Source organism: Mobula birostris, chromosome 7, assembly GCF_030028105.1.
Source record: "Mobula birostris isolate sMobBir1 chromosome 7, sMobBir1.hap1, whole genome shotgun sequence".
NCBI classification, from domain to species: domain Eukaryota; kingdom Metazoa; phylum Chordata; class Chondrichthyes; order Myliobatiformes; family Myliobatidae; genus Mobula; species Mobula birostris.
The window spans coordinates 135951339-135963461 of NC_092376.1; the positions used below are offsets into that span (position 1 = coordinate 135951339).

The 12123-nt window shown below is 37.5% G+C and overlaps 2 protein-coding genes across 3 annotated transcripts in view; both read right to left on the bottom strand.

Moving 5' to 3' along the window:
• Positions 1 to 8921, bottom strand: part of LOC140200448 (PDZ and LIM domain protein 7-like) — a 33313-nt gene extending 24392 nt beyond the window's left edge. The window contains exon 1 of the mRNA XM_072263796.1: positions 8905 to 8921. The gene's annotated coding sequence lies outside the window, so the exon portion shown is untranslated. The remainder of the gene's footprint in view (positions 1 to 8904) is intronic.
• The window catches only part of LOC140200447 (PDZ and LIM domain protein 7-like), a 137466-nt gene that overhangs the window by 59639 nt on the left and 65704 nt on the right, over positions 1 to 12123 (bottom strand). The window contains exon 4 of one of the 2 annotated variants that reach the window (XM_072263795.1): positions 11354 to 11478. In XM_072263795.1, the coding sequence (XP_072119896.1) occupies positions 11354 to 11478 (125 nt within the window). Of the gene's footprint in view, positions 1 to 11209; positions 11479 to 12123 lie in introns of both variants that reach the window. The other variant, XM_072263794.1, reaches the window with a different exon arrangement.

A 12123-nucleotide genomic window follows, 5' to 3' on the forward strand; every position in this document is an offset into this window, starting at 1 on the left:
ATCAACAAGGCACTGACCATGACTCCTCGCATAGTGATGAAACGTTTGCATGTCAACTGCCAAGATTGGAGAACAACTCAACCCAACTCTTTTAGACTTCTGAATTAGTTAAGAAAAAGAAATATGAATTCTTGATAATTTTAGCCATTTATAGCTAATCGCACATGCACAGTGAAAACAATAGCCCTTTTTCTATGGTTACATCTAGGGTGTTGGCATTCTCAAGAGTTGTATACAGTATTCAAGAAATATAACATCTTTTTGAACACCTATTGCACAAAATATATATTTTGATGTTATTTGATAATGTAATTTCTCATTAACAGCCTCCAGAATTACAGTCCCCAAACCAAACTGAGTTGCATTCTCCTCAATCTAAAGGGAGTCCAGATTAATGGTAATCTAGATAGGCATAATGATCCCTGGCCTGTTAATTTCAACGTTCAAAGAAAATGTATTATCAAAGTACATACATGTCACAATATGCAACCCTGAGATTCATTTTCTTGCAGGCATACTCAATAAATCCAAGGAATAATGGGATCAAGGAAAAACTGCAGCAATAGGGCAGACAACCAGTGTGCAAAAGACACCAAACATACAAAAAGGCAAAAAATAATAATAATAATAAATAAGCAATAAATATTGAGAACATGAGATGAAGAGTCCTTGAAAGAGAGTTCACTGGTTGTGGGGACAATTCAGTGATGGCGAGTGAAGTTATCCCCTCTGGTTCAAGAGCCTGATGACGGAGGGGTAATAATTCTTCCTGAACCTGGTGGTATGAGTCCTGAGGCTCATGTACCTTTTTCCAGCAAGAAGGGAGTACAATTTGGGTGGTGGGGGTCCCTTATGATGGATGTTGACTTCCTACAACAACACCGTGTTAATGTGCTCAATGGGTGGGGGGAGAATTTACCACTGATGCACTAGGCCACATCAACAAACTTTGAGGATTTTTTTTTTAACTTTTTTTTAAAAGCACAAACATATCTGCCCTAATTATGACAATAGTAAGTTAACCCTCAATTTGATTACACAAATGGTTCATCACATCTGTGTTCAGTTATCTGAAGCTCATGCTGACATTTCTGTCCCCCAAAGTCAAAACATTTATTTCTGTTTGCTTAATTGTGTGGGGATTCTCATAACTGTAGCAGATACTAATCTGTTTCCACTGTAGTTCTTGTCAAGATATCATTATGTGATCAAGATTTCCTAGACCCATCGCATACTGAACTATCTGACCGCTAACTATTCCATTGTGGAGAATATTCAGATTCCTCTCTCTCTCCCTACCACACCTTTTTTCCACAAGAGAAGCCACATCACGTGTTGCTGCTATCATTATGGTTATGGTATGGAATGTGTACTTCCTTTGCTATACACTTATATTTAAATTGCACAGGCAGCAACAAACCGTCTTGAGGAGATGTTAAATTGTATATAATCCAGCAACAATTGTCATTTAAACTATCCTGGAGGACCAGAAAATATTTTAAGTGTTTATCCCAGTGTTAGTTTAGTATACCAAAAACAGATTTTTTTTTTGCGCTAATAAATCTTAAAGAAAAAGGACAATGTTCTCCAAGGTGAAATGCAGTAACAAGATCATAAAATATCACACTAAGATTCTCACATTCATAAGATCATTAAGACAAAAACAAGATTAGGTTACTTGGCGCATAGCCAACTCTGCCATTCAATCATGACTGACTTAATTTCCCTCTCAATCCCATTTTCCAGCCTTCTCCCTGTAACTTCTGACACTTACCAATCAAAAACCTATCAACCTCCACTTGACATGGCTTCCATAGCCATCTGTGTCTATGCATTCCACAGATTCATCAGTCTCTGGCAAAGTAAATTACCCCTCATCTCTGTTCTAGAGGAACATCTTTCTATTCTGAGTCTGTGCCTTTTGGTTCTAGACTCTCCCAGTATCGGAACCATTCCATCCAAGTCTATTCTATCTAGGCCTTTCAGTATTTTGGTAGGTTTCAATGAAATCCCCCCTCATGCTTTTAAACTCCAGCAAGTACAGGCCCAAAGCTCCTCATACATTAACCCCTTCATTCCCAGGGTAATTATTGTAAACCACCTCTACACCCTCTCCATCTTTTCTTAGGATGCTGCTCATGATGCTTTAATTGTGGTCTCACCAATGCCTTAACAAGCCTCAGCATTGCAACCTTGCTTTTAAGGACCATAAGGCATAGGAGCAGAATTAGGCTTTTCAGCCCATTGAATCTGCTCCAGCATTCCATCAAGGCTGATTTATTATTCCTCTCAACTCTATTTTCCTGCCTTCTCCCCATAACCATTGAAACCCTGACTCATCAAGAACCTATCAACCTCCACTTTAAATATACCCAATGACTTGTCCTCCACAGCAGTCTGTGATAATCAATTACACAGATTCACCACCTTCTAGCTAAAAAAAATTCCTCCTCATCTCTGTTCTGAAGCTGTGCCCTCTGGTCCTAGACTCTCACCCCAGAAGACTTACTCTTCACATCCACTCTATCTTAGCCTTTCAATATTCAGTAGGTCTCACTGATATTCTAAACTCCAGTGAGTACGAGACCTGAGATATCATACCTCATACATTACCTCTTTCATACCCAGGATCATTCTTGTGAACCTTTTCTGGACCCTCTCCAATGCCATAATTTTACTTAGATAAGAGCCCAAAACTGCTTATAACACTCCAAGTGTGTCTGATGAATGCTTATACAGTCTCAGCTGTACATTCTTTCTTTTATATTCTAGTCCTTTCAAATTGAATGGTAACATTGCATTTGTCTTTCTTACCACCAACTCAATCTGCAAGTTAACCTTTAAGAGAATTTTGCACGAGCATTCTCAAGTCCACCTGGACCAGTGATTTTTGAATTTTCTCCCATTTAGAAAATAGTCTACACTATACCTTTATTCCTTCTACCAAAAGTGCACAACCATGTACTTCCCTACATTATGTTCCATCTACCACTTTTTTTCTCCATTCTCATAATCTGGCCAAGTGTTCTTCAGACTCAAAGTTCAAAAGTTCTAAGTAAATTTATTATAAAAAGTACATACAGTGGCATGCAAAAGTTTGGGCACCCCAGTCAAAATTTCTGTTACTGTGAATAGCTAAGCGAATAAAAGATGACCTGATTTCCAAAAAGCATGAAGTTAAAGATGACACATTTCTTTAATATTTTAAACAAGATTACTTTTTTGTTTCCATCTTTTACAGTTTCAAAATAACAAAAAAGGAAAAGGGCCCGAAGCAAATGTCTGGGCACCCTGCATGGTCAGTACTTAGTAACGCCCCCTTTGGCAAGAACCACAGCTTGTAAACGCTTTCTGTAGCCAGCTAAGAGTCTTTCAATTCTTGTTTGGGGGATTTTCGCCCATTCTTCCTTGTAAAAGATTTCTAGTTCTGTGAGATTCTTGGGCCGTCTTGCATGCACTGTTCTTTTGAGGTCTATCCACAGATTTTCAATGATGTTTAGGTCGAGGGACTGTGAGAGCCATGGCAAAACCTTCAGCTTGTGCCTCTTGGTAGTCCATTGTGGATTTTAAGGTGTGTTTAGGATCATTATCCTGTTGTAGAAGCCATCCTCTTTTCATCTTCAGCTTTTTTACAGACGGTGTGAAGTTTGCTTCCAGAATTTGCTGGTATTTAATTGAATTCATTCTTCTCTCTACCAGTGAAACGTTCCCCATGCCACTGGCTGCAACACAAGCCCAAAGCATGATCAATCCACTCCTGTGCTTAACAGTTGGGGAGGTGTTCTTTTCATGAAATTCTGCACTCTTTTTTCTCCAAACATACCTTTGCTCATTGTGGCCAAAAATTTCTATTTTAACCTTATCAGTCCAAAGGACTTGTTTCCAAAATGCATCAGGCTTGTTGAGATGTTCCTTTGCCAACTTCTGATGCAATTTCCTATTCCTGAGGAGACTGAGGTCCTTTATCATCTGTCGGACGATGCTGAGGATGTTCTACGAGTCTGTGGTGACCAGTGCTATCATGTTTGCTGTTGTGTGCTGGGGCAGCAGGCTGAGGGTAGCAGACATCAACAAACTCATTTGTAAGGCCAGTGATGTTGGGGGGATGGAACTGGACTCTCTGATGGTGGTGTCTGAAAAGAGGATGCTGTTCAAGTTGCATGTCATCTTGAACAATGTCTCCCATCCACTACATAATGTACTGGTTGGGCACAGGAGTACATTCAGCCAGAGACTCATTCCACCGAGATGCAACACTAAGCGTCATAGGAAGTCATTCCTGCCTGTGGCCATCAAACTTCACAACTCCTCCCTTGGAGGGTCAGACACCCTGAGCCAATAGGCTGGTCCTGGACTTATTTCCTGGCATAATTTACATATTACTATTTAATTAGTTATGGTTTTATATTGCTATATTTATACTCTATTCTTGGTTGGTGCAACTGTAACGAAAACCAATTTCCCTCGGGATCAATAAAATATGACTATGAATTTTGTGGTAAGGACGCAGGAAAGGTTTTTTTCTTATGACTCTTCCACAAAGGTCATATTTGTGCGGGTGTCGCTGCACAGTAGAACAGTGCACCACCACTCCAGTGTCTGCTAAATCTTCCTGAGGGTCTTTTGCAGTCAAACAGGGGTTTTGATTTGCCTTTCTAGCAATCCTACGAGCAGTTCTTGCAGGAAGTTTTCTAGGTCTTCCAGACCTCAACTTGACCTCAACTTGACATTACAAACTGAGGAAACGACTAACTGAAAACACTTTGCTATCTTCTTATAACCTTCTCCTGCTTTGTGGGCATCATTTATTTTAATTTTCAGAGTGCTAGGCAGCTGCTTAGAGGAGCCCATGGATGTTGATTGTTGGGAAAAGGTTTGAGGAGTCAGGGTATTTATAAAGTTTTGAAATTTACATCACCTGGCCTTTCCTAATGATGATTGTGAACAAGCTATAGCCCTAACAAGCTAATTAAGGTCTGAGACCTTGGTAAAAGTTATGAGAGCTCAAATCTCTTGGGGTGCCCAAACTTCTGCATGGGGCTCTTTTCCCTTTTCCCCCCACTCTAAAATTGTACAAATCAAAAATAATACGCTAATCTTGCTTAAAATGTTTCACCTATAACTTTATGACTTTGAGATCAGTTCATCTTCTACTGACTTAACTATTCACAGTAACAGAAATTTTGACCAAGGGTGCCCAAACTTTTGCATGCCACTGTATATGTCACCTTATGCAGCCCTGAGATTCATCTTCTTGTGGGTAGTTGTAGTGAATACAAGAAAAACTACAGAATCAATGAAAGACGTACCCAACAGGATGGACAATCAATGTACAAAAGACAACATACTGTGTAAATACAAAAATAAATAATAATAATTGTCCAGATATAACAGGATAAATAAGCAACAACAGCTTAAGAAATAGATACAGCCATTCCAAACACATATAACATACAGAAATCAGTAAGTGAAAAACACCAGAAACATGCTGAATTAAGAGGGGAAATTGATAGACAACGGAACATGAACAGGGTATACATTGTCCATATGTGCAACTGGTATCATCCCAAAATCACTACACAATAGCTTTAAACAATTAGGCCTGTACAACAATTATTATGTAAATCTCCAGAAGCCAGAATACTATACACCACTAAAATAGTCTGAAAGTTCCTAGCAATGAGTGTGCTTGGATATGACGATATGCCAGGTTTTACCGGCTTGAGCTGAGAAAAAAAAAAATCTTACATATTCTTATAATATATAATAAATATCAAGAACAGGATATGAAGAATCTTTTAAAGTGAGTCCAAAAGTTATGGGAACAATTCAGCGATGGGGGTGAATGAAGTTATCTCGTCTGGTTCAAGAGCCTGATGGTTGAGGGATAGTAATTGTCCCTTAACTTGGTTGTATATGTCCTGAACCTTCTGTAGCTCTTTCCTGATAGCAGTAGCCTGATTCCTCAACACTTCATGCCCTTCCACCTGTCTTTGTACTGTCCACAAACTTGGACATAAAGCCAACACTTCTGTCATTCAAATCACTGACATATAACTTGAAAAAAAACAGTACCAACACCAACCCCTGTGAAACACCACTAGTCTCTAGCAACGAACTCAAAGAGGCCCCTTTATTCCCACTCTTTGCCTCCTGCCAGTCAGCCAATCTTCTATCCATGCTAGTATCTTCCCTGTAATACCTTATCATGTTGAGCAGCCTAATGTATGGCACCTAGTCAAAGGCCTTCTGAAAATCCTAGTAAACATCTACTGACTATACTTCTGTCTATGTAGCCTGTCATTTTCTCAAGGAATTCCAACAGGCAAGATTTCGCCTCAAGAATATCATGCTGATTTTATGTAAAATGAAACTCTTTTAACATGTGCCTCCAAACAGCCCAAAACCTCATCTTTAGTAATGGATTCCAACATCTTCCCAAGCACTGAAGTCAGGCTAACTGGCCTATAATTTCCTTTCTTGTGCCTCCACCTCGTCTTAAAACGTCCAGTGACATTTGCAACTTTCCATTTTTCTGGAATCATTCCATAATCTTGTGATTGTTGAAAGATCATTACTTATGCTCCCACAATCTCTTCAGCTACTTTTTTCAGAACCCTAGGCTGCGATCCATCTGGTCCAGGTGACTTAGCTACCTCCAGAACTTTCAGCATCCCAATCACCTTCTCCATAGTAATAGCAGCTACATTCACTTCTGCCCTCTGACACAATTGAATTTCTGGCATATTGCTCGCAACTTCCACAGTGAAGTCAGGCCCAACTAGCTGAATTTTCAAGAAAATAGTTAAAAAGGTACCAAAAAAAAAAAAAGAGTAATGTTTAACTGAGCAACAAGTAAATGAAATATAGAACAAACTAAAACACCATCTGTACTACAATAGCGCTGTAAAACTGAGAATTAGTTCCTAAGATATCGACAGAGGAATTCATCCAGTGTACGCCACCATGTTCTTTGGATCGATTGTGAGTTAACAAAATCAGCACAGACACCTCATGCAGGTAATGGACTGCCTTCATACAATACTTTTGATGACTGCATCCTCCAAATCTTCATGGTCATTGTGACATTCAAGATGATTGTTGATACCTTCATATTCTTCATAGTTCCTAACTTGTAGTGGTAAAACCATTTTACTCAGGGTCTTTTTACCTTTGTACTTTCTTAACTCTACCCAGAAGGAACCTACAGCTTCTCATCCTATGTCACTTCATTTTTTTTTTTTACCAACAGAGCCATCCCACCCCTTTATCCTTCCAATACAACGTGCATCCTTGGATGTTAAGCTCGTAGCTGTGATCTTCTTTCAATCACAGCTCTGTGATGACTACAACATCGTAACTGCCAATTTCTCACCGTGTCTACCTTATTTTGTATAATGTGTGCACTCAAATATAATACCTTCAGTCCTGTATTCACTACCCTTTTCTTTTCCCCCCCAATTTTGACAGCATGTTATTGGAAGTTAAATTCTTATCAATTTCTAAACTTTCTATTCTGGAGATTTCACTAACTTCTCCTACACTCTCCTACCCATTTATTTTATTCATACTTTTCCCAAGCTGTTCAGTCCATATCCTGTTATTTAGTTTAAAGCCCTGTTCACAGTCCTAGTTATGTGATTTGCCAGAACCCTGGTTCCAGCATGGTTCATTGGTACAGCTCTCCCCAACTTCCCCAATACTGGTGCCAATGTCTCACAAATTCAAACCCATTTCTCCCACATCAATCCTTGAGCCACATATTTATCTCTCTGATCTTATTTACCCTGTGCCGATTTGCATAAAGCCCATGTAACAATCCACAGATTACCACCTATTTGGTTCGGCATTTTATTTTGGTCCCTAGCTCCTCAAATTCACTAAGCACACCCTTTTCCTTTCTTCCCAGATCTCTGCAATCACACTTAGATGAACCTAGGATGCTAAATATATGAAAAGTGTGTACAAGAGCTTGCGGCTGAGTCCTAAAGTAACACCTTTGCAAACTACTATCATGAAATTAAATAGAAGGATTTACAGAAAGGCCCTTGAATGAAACAGAGGCTTATAGTTAGAATCCTCCTGCTGCTCAGTATAAACGGTTTGGAAGCATTAACTGTTATGTATACAAACTACAGAAGTCTAAAAAGATAGCTTAACTGAAAACTTAGTTAAGGAAAGCAAAGGACCTTAAATGAAAAATTCATATCACAACAACAAGGAAATAACCAGAGAGTATAGTGGAATTTACATAAAATTCAAAGGTTAAAAACACTAACAACCACAGAACGAAATGCAAAATTGGATAATACTGTTCAGTTAGAAACTAGATGCACAGTAAATAGATCGAGTGAAGATAAGGTTGGATGGTATTAATGTTCCAATAAAGAAGGTGAAAATATATCCTAAGTGATGAGCAGAAAATAGCATCCAAAGTTCAGCACAAAAATAGTTATCCCAGAATAGCTGTACTCTGCTCTAGGTTAAGAACCAGAAAGCAAGCTGCCAATTATCCAGAGAAAAGAATTCAAGGATTCTGTCTCCCACCATCTGACTGAATATAACCTGAGTTCTTGCTACACTCTCAAAGGGATTAAACAAAAGCAAAGTTCACTGCACGCCTGTGAGGTATTATTAAACACATTTCTCTCAAGAAATGATAAACACTTGTGTTTCCTCCCTTTTGTTAAATAAGATGGTAAAATGCCATTCCATGTACCAACAGCTTTCTTTACTGTGATCATTTGTATTTTGTTAATGGATTTTGCATTTTAATATAAAATGATTCATAGCTATGCATACTTTCTCATTCTTCTATTTTATGTAAATCTTTTGAAAAAATTCTTACTAAAAATAGTAACATGCCACAAATAGCAATCCATGCAAAGATGGAGATATACTAACTTGATTAGAGTATCCTCCTAAAGGAAAGAAAGATGCAAATAAATTAATTATGAAATCTAGCCAAAAGATAAAGTTTCCCCAACAACAAAATAACTGGGGTAAAAAGGAGATAAAACTCAAATGCACAGGTGGAATGATCTGCAGAACAGGATTTAATCACAACAAAGTGACTGTAATTCCACGGCTTACAGACAGATCATTTTGTTGTTTGCTTCTCTTTTTAAAATATCTTTTTCATCTTTGTTTACACAGTCTCATATGAAATTAATTCGAAAATCATTGGAACAATAGCATTCAGTACATTTTCATTTAACCATTGATACAGATAATGTTTCATGTTTATGCATAGGATTACCAAGAAGTACAAAATTCAAAACAGATTGCAAGGACAAATATCCCAAAGCACAGCAAATTTGCAATGCCACATCATTAATTAGACAGGCTTACTGACAAAAATGAAAGGTTGTATCTGCTTACATTTTACAGCCTTCTGCTTTGTATAGGAATACATCATAATTATAGCTGTTTTTGAATATTTTATCTGCATTTCACTAAGTCCAAACCACTTCCTGTTCAAACTCTGTTCTTCTGAATGACACACATTATAATGATTTTGAGGAACAACAAAAGAAAAAGTCAAATGCTGCTTCGTAAATTTTTGAGTACATGGATAGAATATATTGAAGTTTGCCAAATACACCATTGTTCTGTGATCAGGCAGTAATGAAGAAAAAATACACATTATTATTCCAGCAATTGTGATATACCTACCTTTATAATAATCCATTTATTGCAACTTGTTTTACATATTAACAAAAGTAACCATCCCGTAAATGGTAATTATTAAAAGTTATATAAGATTATAAGCATCACAAGAGAGATTTAATTATTTTACTACTGAACATGTTCATAACTCCCAGAATATGTTGTGCAAGTGGAATTGCTTTCAGGTAAGTACGTTTGTAAAAAGCTACAAATCACAAGGTGAAATGGGCCTGTGGCAATAGCACAAAATAAGTAATTATGAATGGCAGCCATTTTACACCCTGCCCAAATTTTCTTTTTCCATCAATCTCTGCATTCTTACCAAAATCTAGTTTCAACTCCTCGCATTTCAAAGTTCTCAAGTTTCTGTTTTACTGTTAGAATCAATACTTTAAAGGATGCTTCATTTCATGCTCATGTGGTTAACAGAAGCTCACGATAGAATCAAATACTAGCATCTCATTAACCAGCCCAATTTGGTTCTGCATGTATGCCTCTGAGATTTTACTACCCACCCATCCTTAGTTTTAAAATCGATCAAAATTATGTCAGTGTTTCAGTGCAATGAAAACAACATTCTACATCAGCAGATTTACACTATCATACATCTTCCTGACAACCAGGATCATCAAAGCTTGCTAACCAGAGCAGCAGTTAAGTATTCATGATGCCCAATATAGGTACAGTTATATATATATGCCTTTCCAAGTATGGGCAGACTTTAATGGGCACCAGTGTAATATGATCCTGACCTGCAAGCTTATTTATAATTTCTTTAAAAGGAAGACGCACACAGCTTGGCATGTTACTGAAGCCAGCTTCCAGTTCCTAAACAGTAATCCAATGCTATATTGTTGCACAAACTTAACTGAAAACATCATGGACTAATCAAACACAAATGCAAATTTAAAAGATTAATTAAAATACAACAAATAATAGTCCTAGAAAATAAGCAGAATTAGTACGGGGACTTCTGCTTCAACCTGAAATGCAAATTTTCCAAATATAAAAGTATCACAGTGAGTGAATTATACTTCAGTTTTTTTTCTCTTAAATGGCTATGGAATAAAGCAAAAGCCAATTGTGAAGTTGCATAAGGCAGTGAACAGAGACACATTTTGTTCATATCATTAAAAAGCAGAGCTGCCAGGAAGCTTGAAAATTTGTTTTTTTTTAAATCAACAAACTAAAGTGTCTGAATTCCCATACATCATGCAGAAGGTATTTTGGTGCAATTTTTGTATTAACATATCAAGTGTTCTTTCATAAAGGCAGTGCCATTCGAGAGGGGGATTCCTACTACTAAATTATTGTTTTTAACTCCATTTCATCTACAACTAAAGTGCATATAGTTTGACCTAAATAACTCTGCCCATCCTATTGAAATATCTGAGCAAATAACGTATCATTCACTTGTTTTAAATTACTCAGAAACCTTAAACTTAGCAGTAGATTCTCCCTCTTTAGTACAGCAATTTTGAAGGTATCAGCTATAAGGACTACATTTCATTGAGCGATCTGAAAGCGTGTTTTCACATACCCATTGGGATGCCGCAGTGTGGATGCAACTGAGCTGCGTTTTTCTGTGGCTGAGCCATATTTTAGTTGTGTCTGGTTTGCACGTGCACTACTGGGCAAAGCAGAAGGTGGAGTGTACAATGAAACAGGTTTGTAGCTCACTGACTTTATTGGTGTCCCTGAATTTGAACTTTCCATTGTTACGGCACCAAAAGGTCTGGCTGTCTTATTCAATGGCATGCTGGAGTCAAACGAATACTTCGGAACTGAAGACGCAGCAAATTTAAAACCCTGAGCAAAAAAAAACAACACAGAAAAACTCAACACCACAAGCAACATGCAGTTACACAGTAATCCAACAGCAAATTCAAGCAGTGTTAAATAATAAATATAAATCACAAGAATATGATTACATAATACCACACAGAATTTAAAATATCAGCAGCAAAAACATAGAATCAAAAAGCAAATCACTGCTACACAAGTTGAAATAATTTCCTTTGCTGTCCTTGGAGAATAGTTTTTCCATAACAAACTTGATTAGCTGAACACAGGAATGTAATAAAAAGGAGTGTTTTGGCTCATTCAACAAGATTATGCATCTTTTTTTTCCCACCACAGCACCATTTTCCTCCCCTATCCCAATCTTCGTAATTCCTCTATTTTTCAAAAAAAGACGATTGATCTTTGTTGATGATAGGGACTCCACACAATCCTAAGGTAAGTACATGTAATGTCTCTCCACTTCCTGAACAAAGAAATGTGATGTTATTTCTGTCCTAAATGGCTTTTCCCTCATCTTGAGATTATGACAATGGGTTTACAGAAAACATATGGTAAAAACATACAAATGTATTAGTCATTTTAAAACAATTTTGACATATTAATCGTAACTGCTAGGATCACCAGTCCAGTACACTGAAGGGGGTGCAAGGG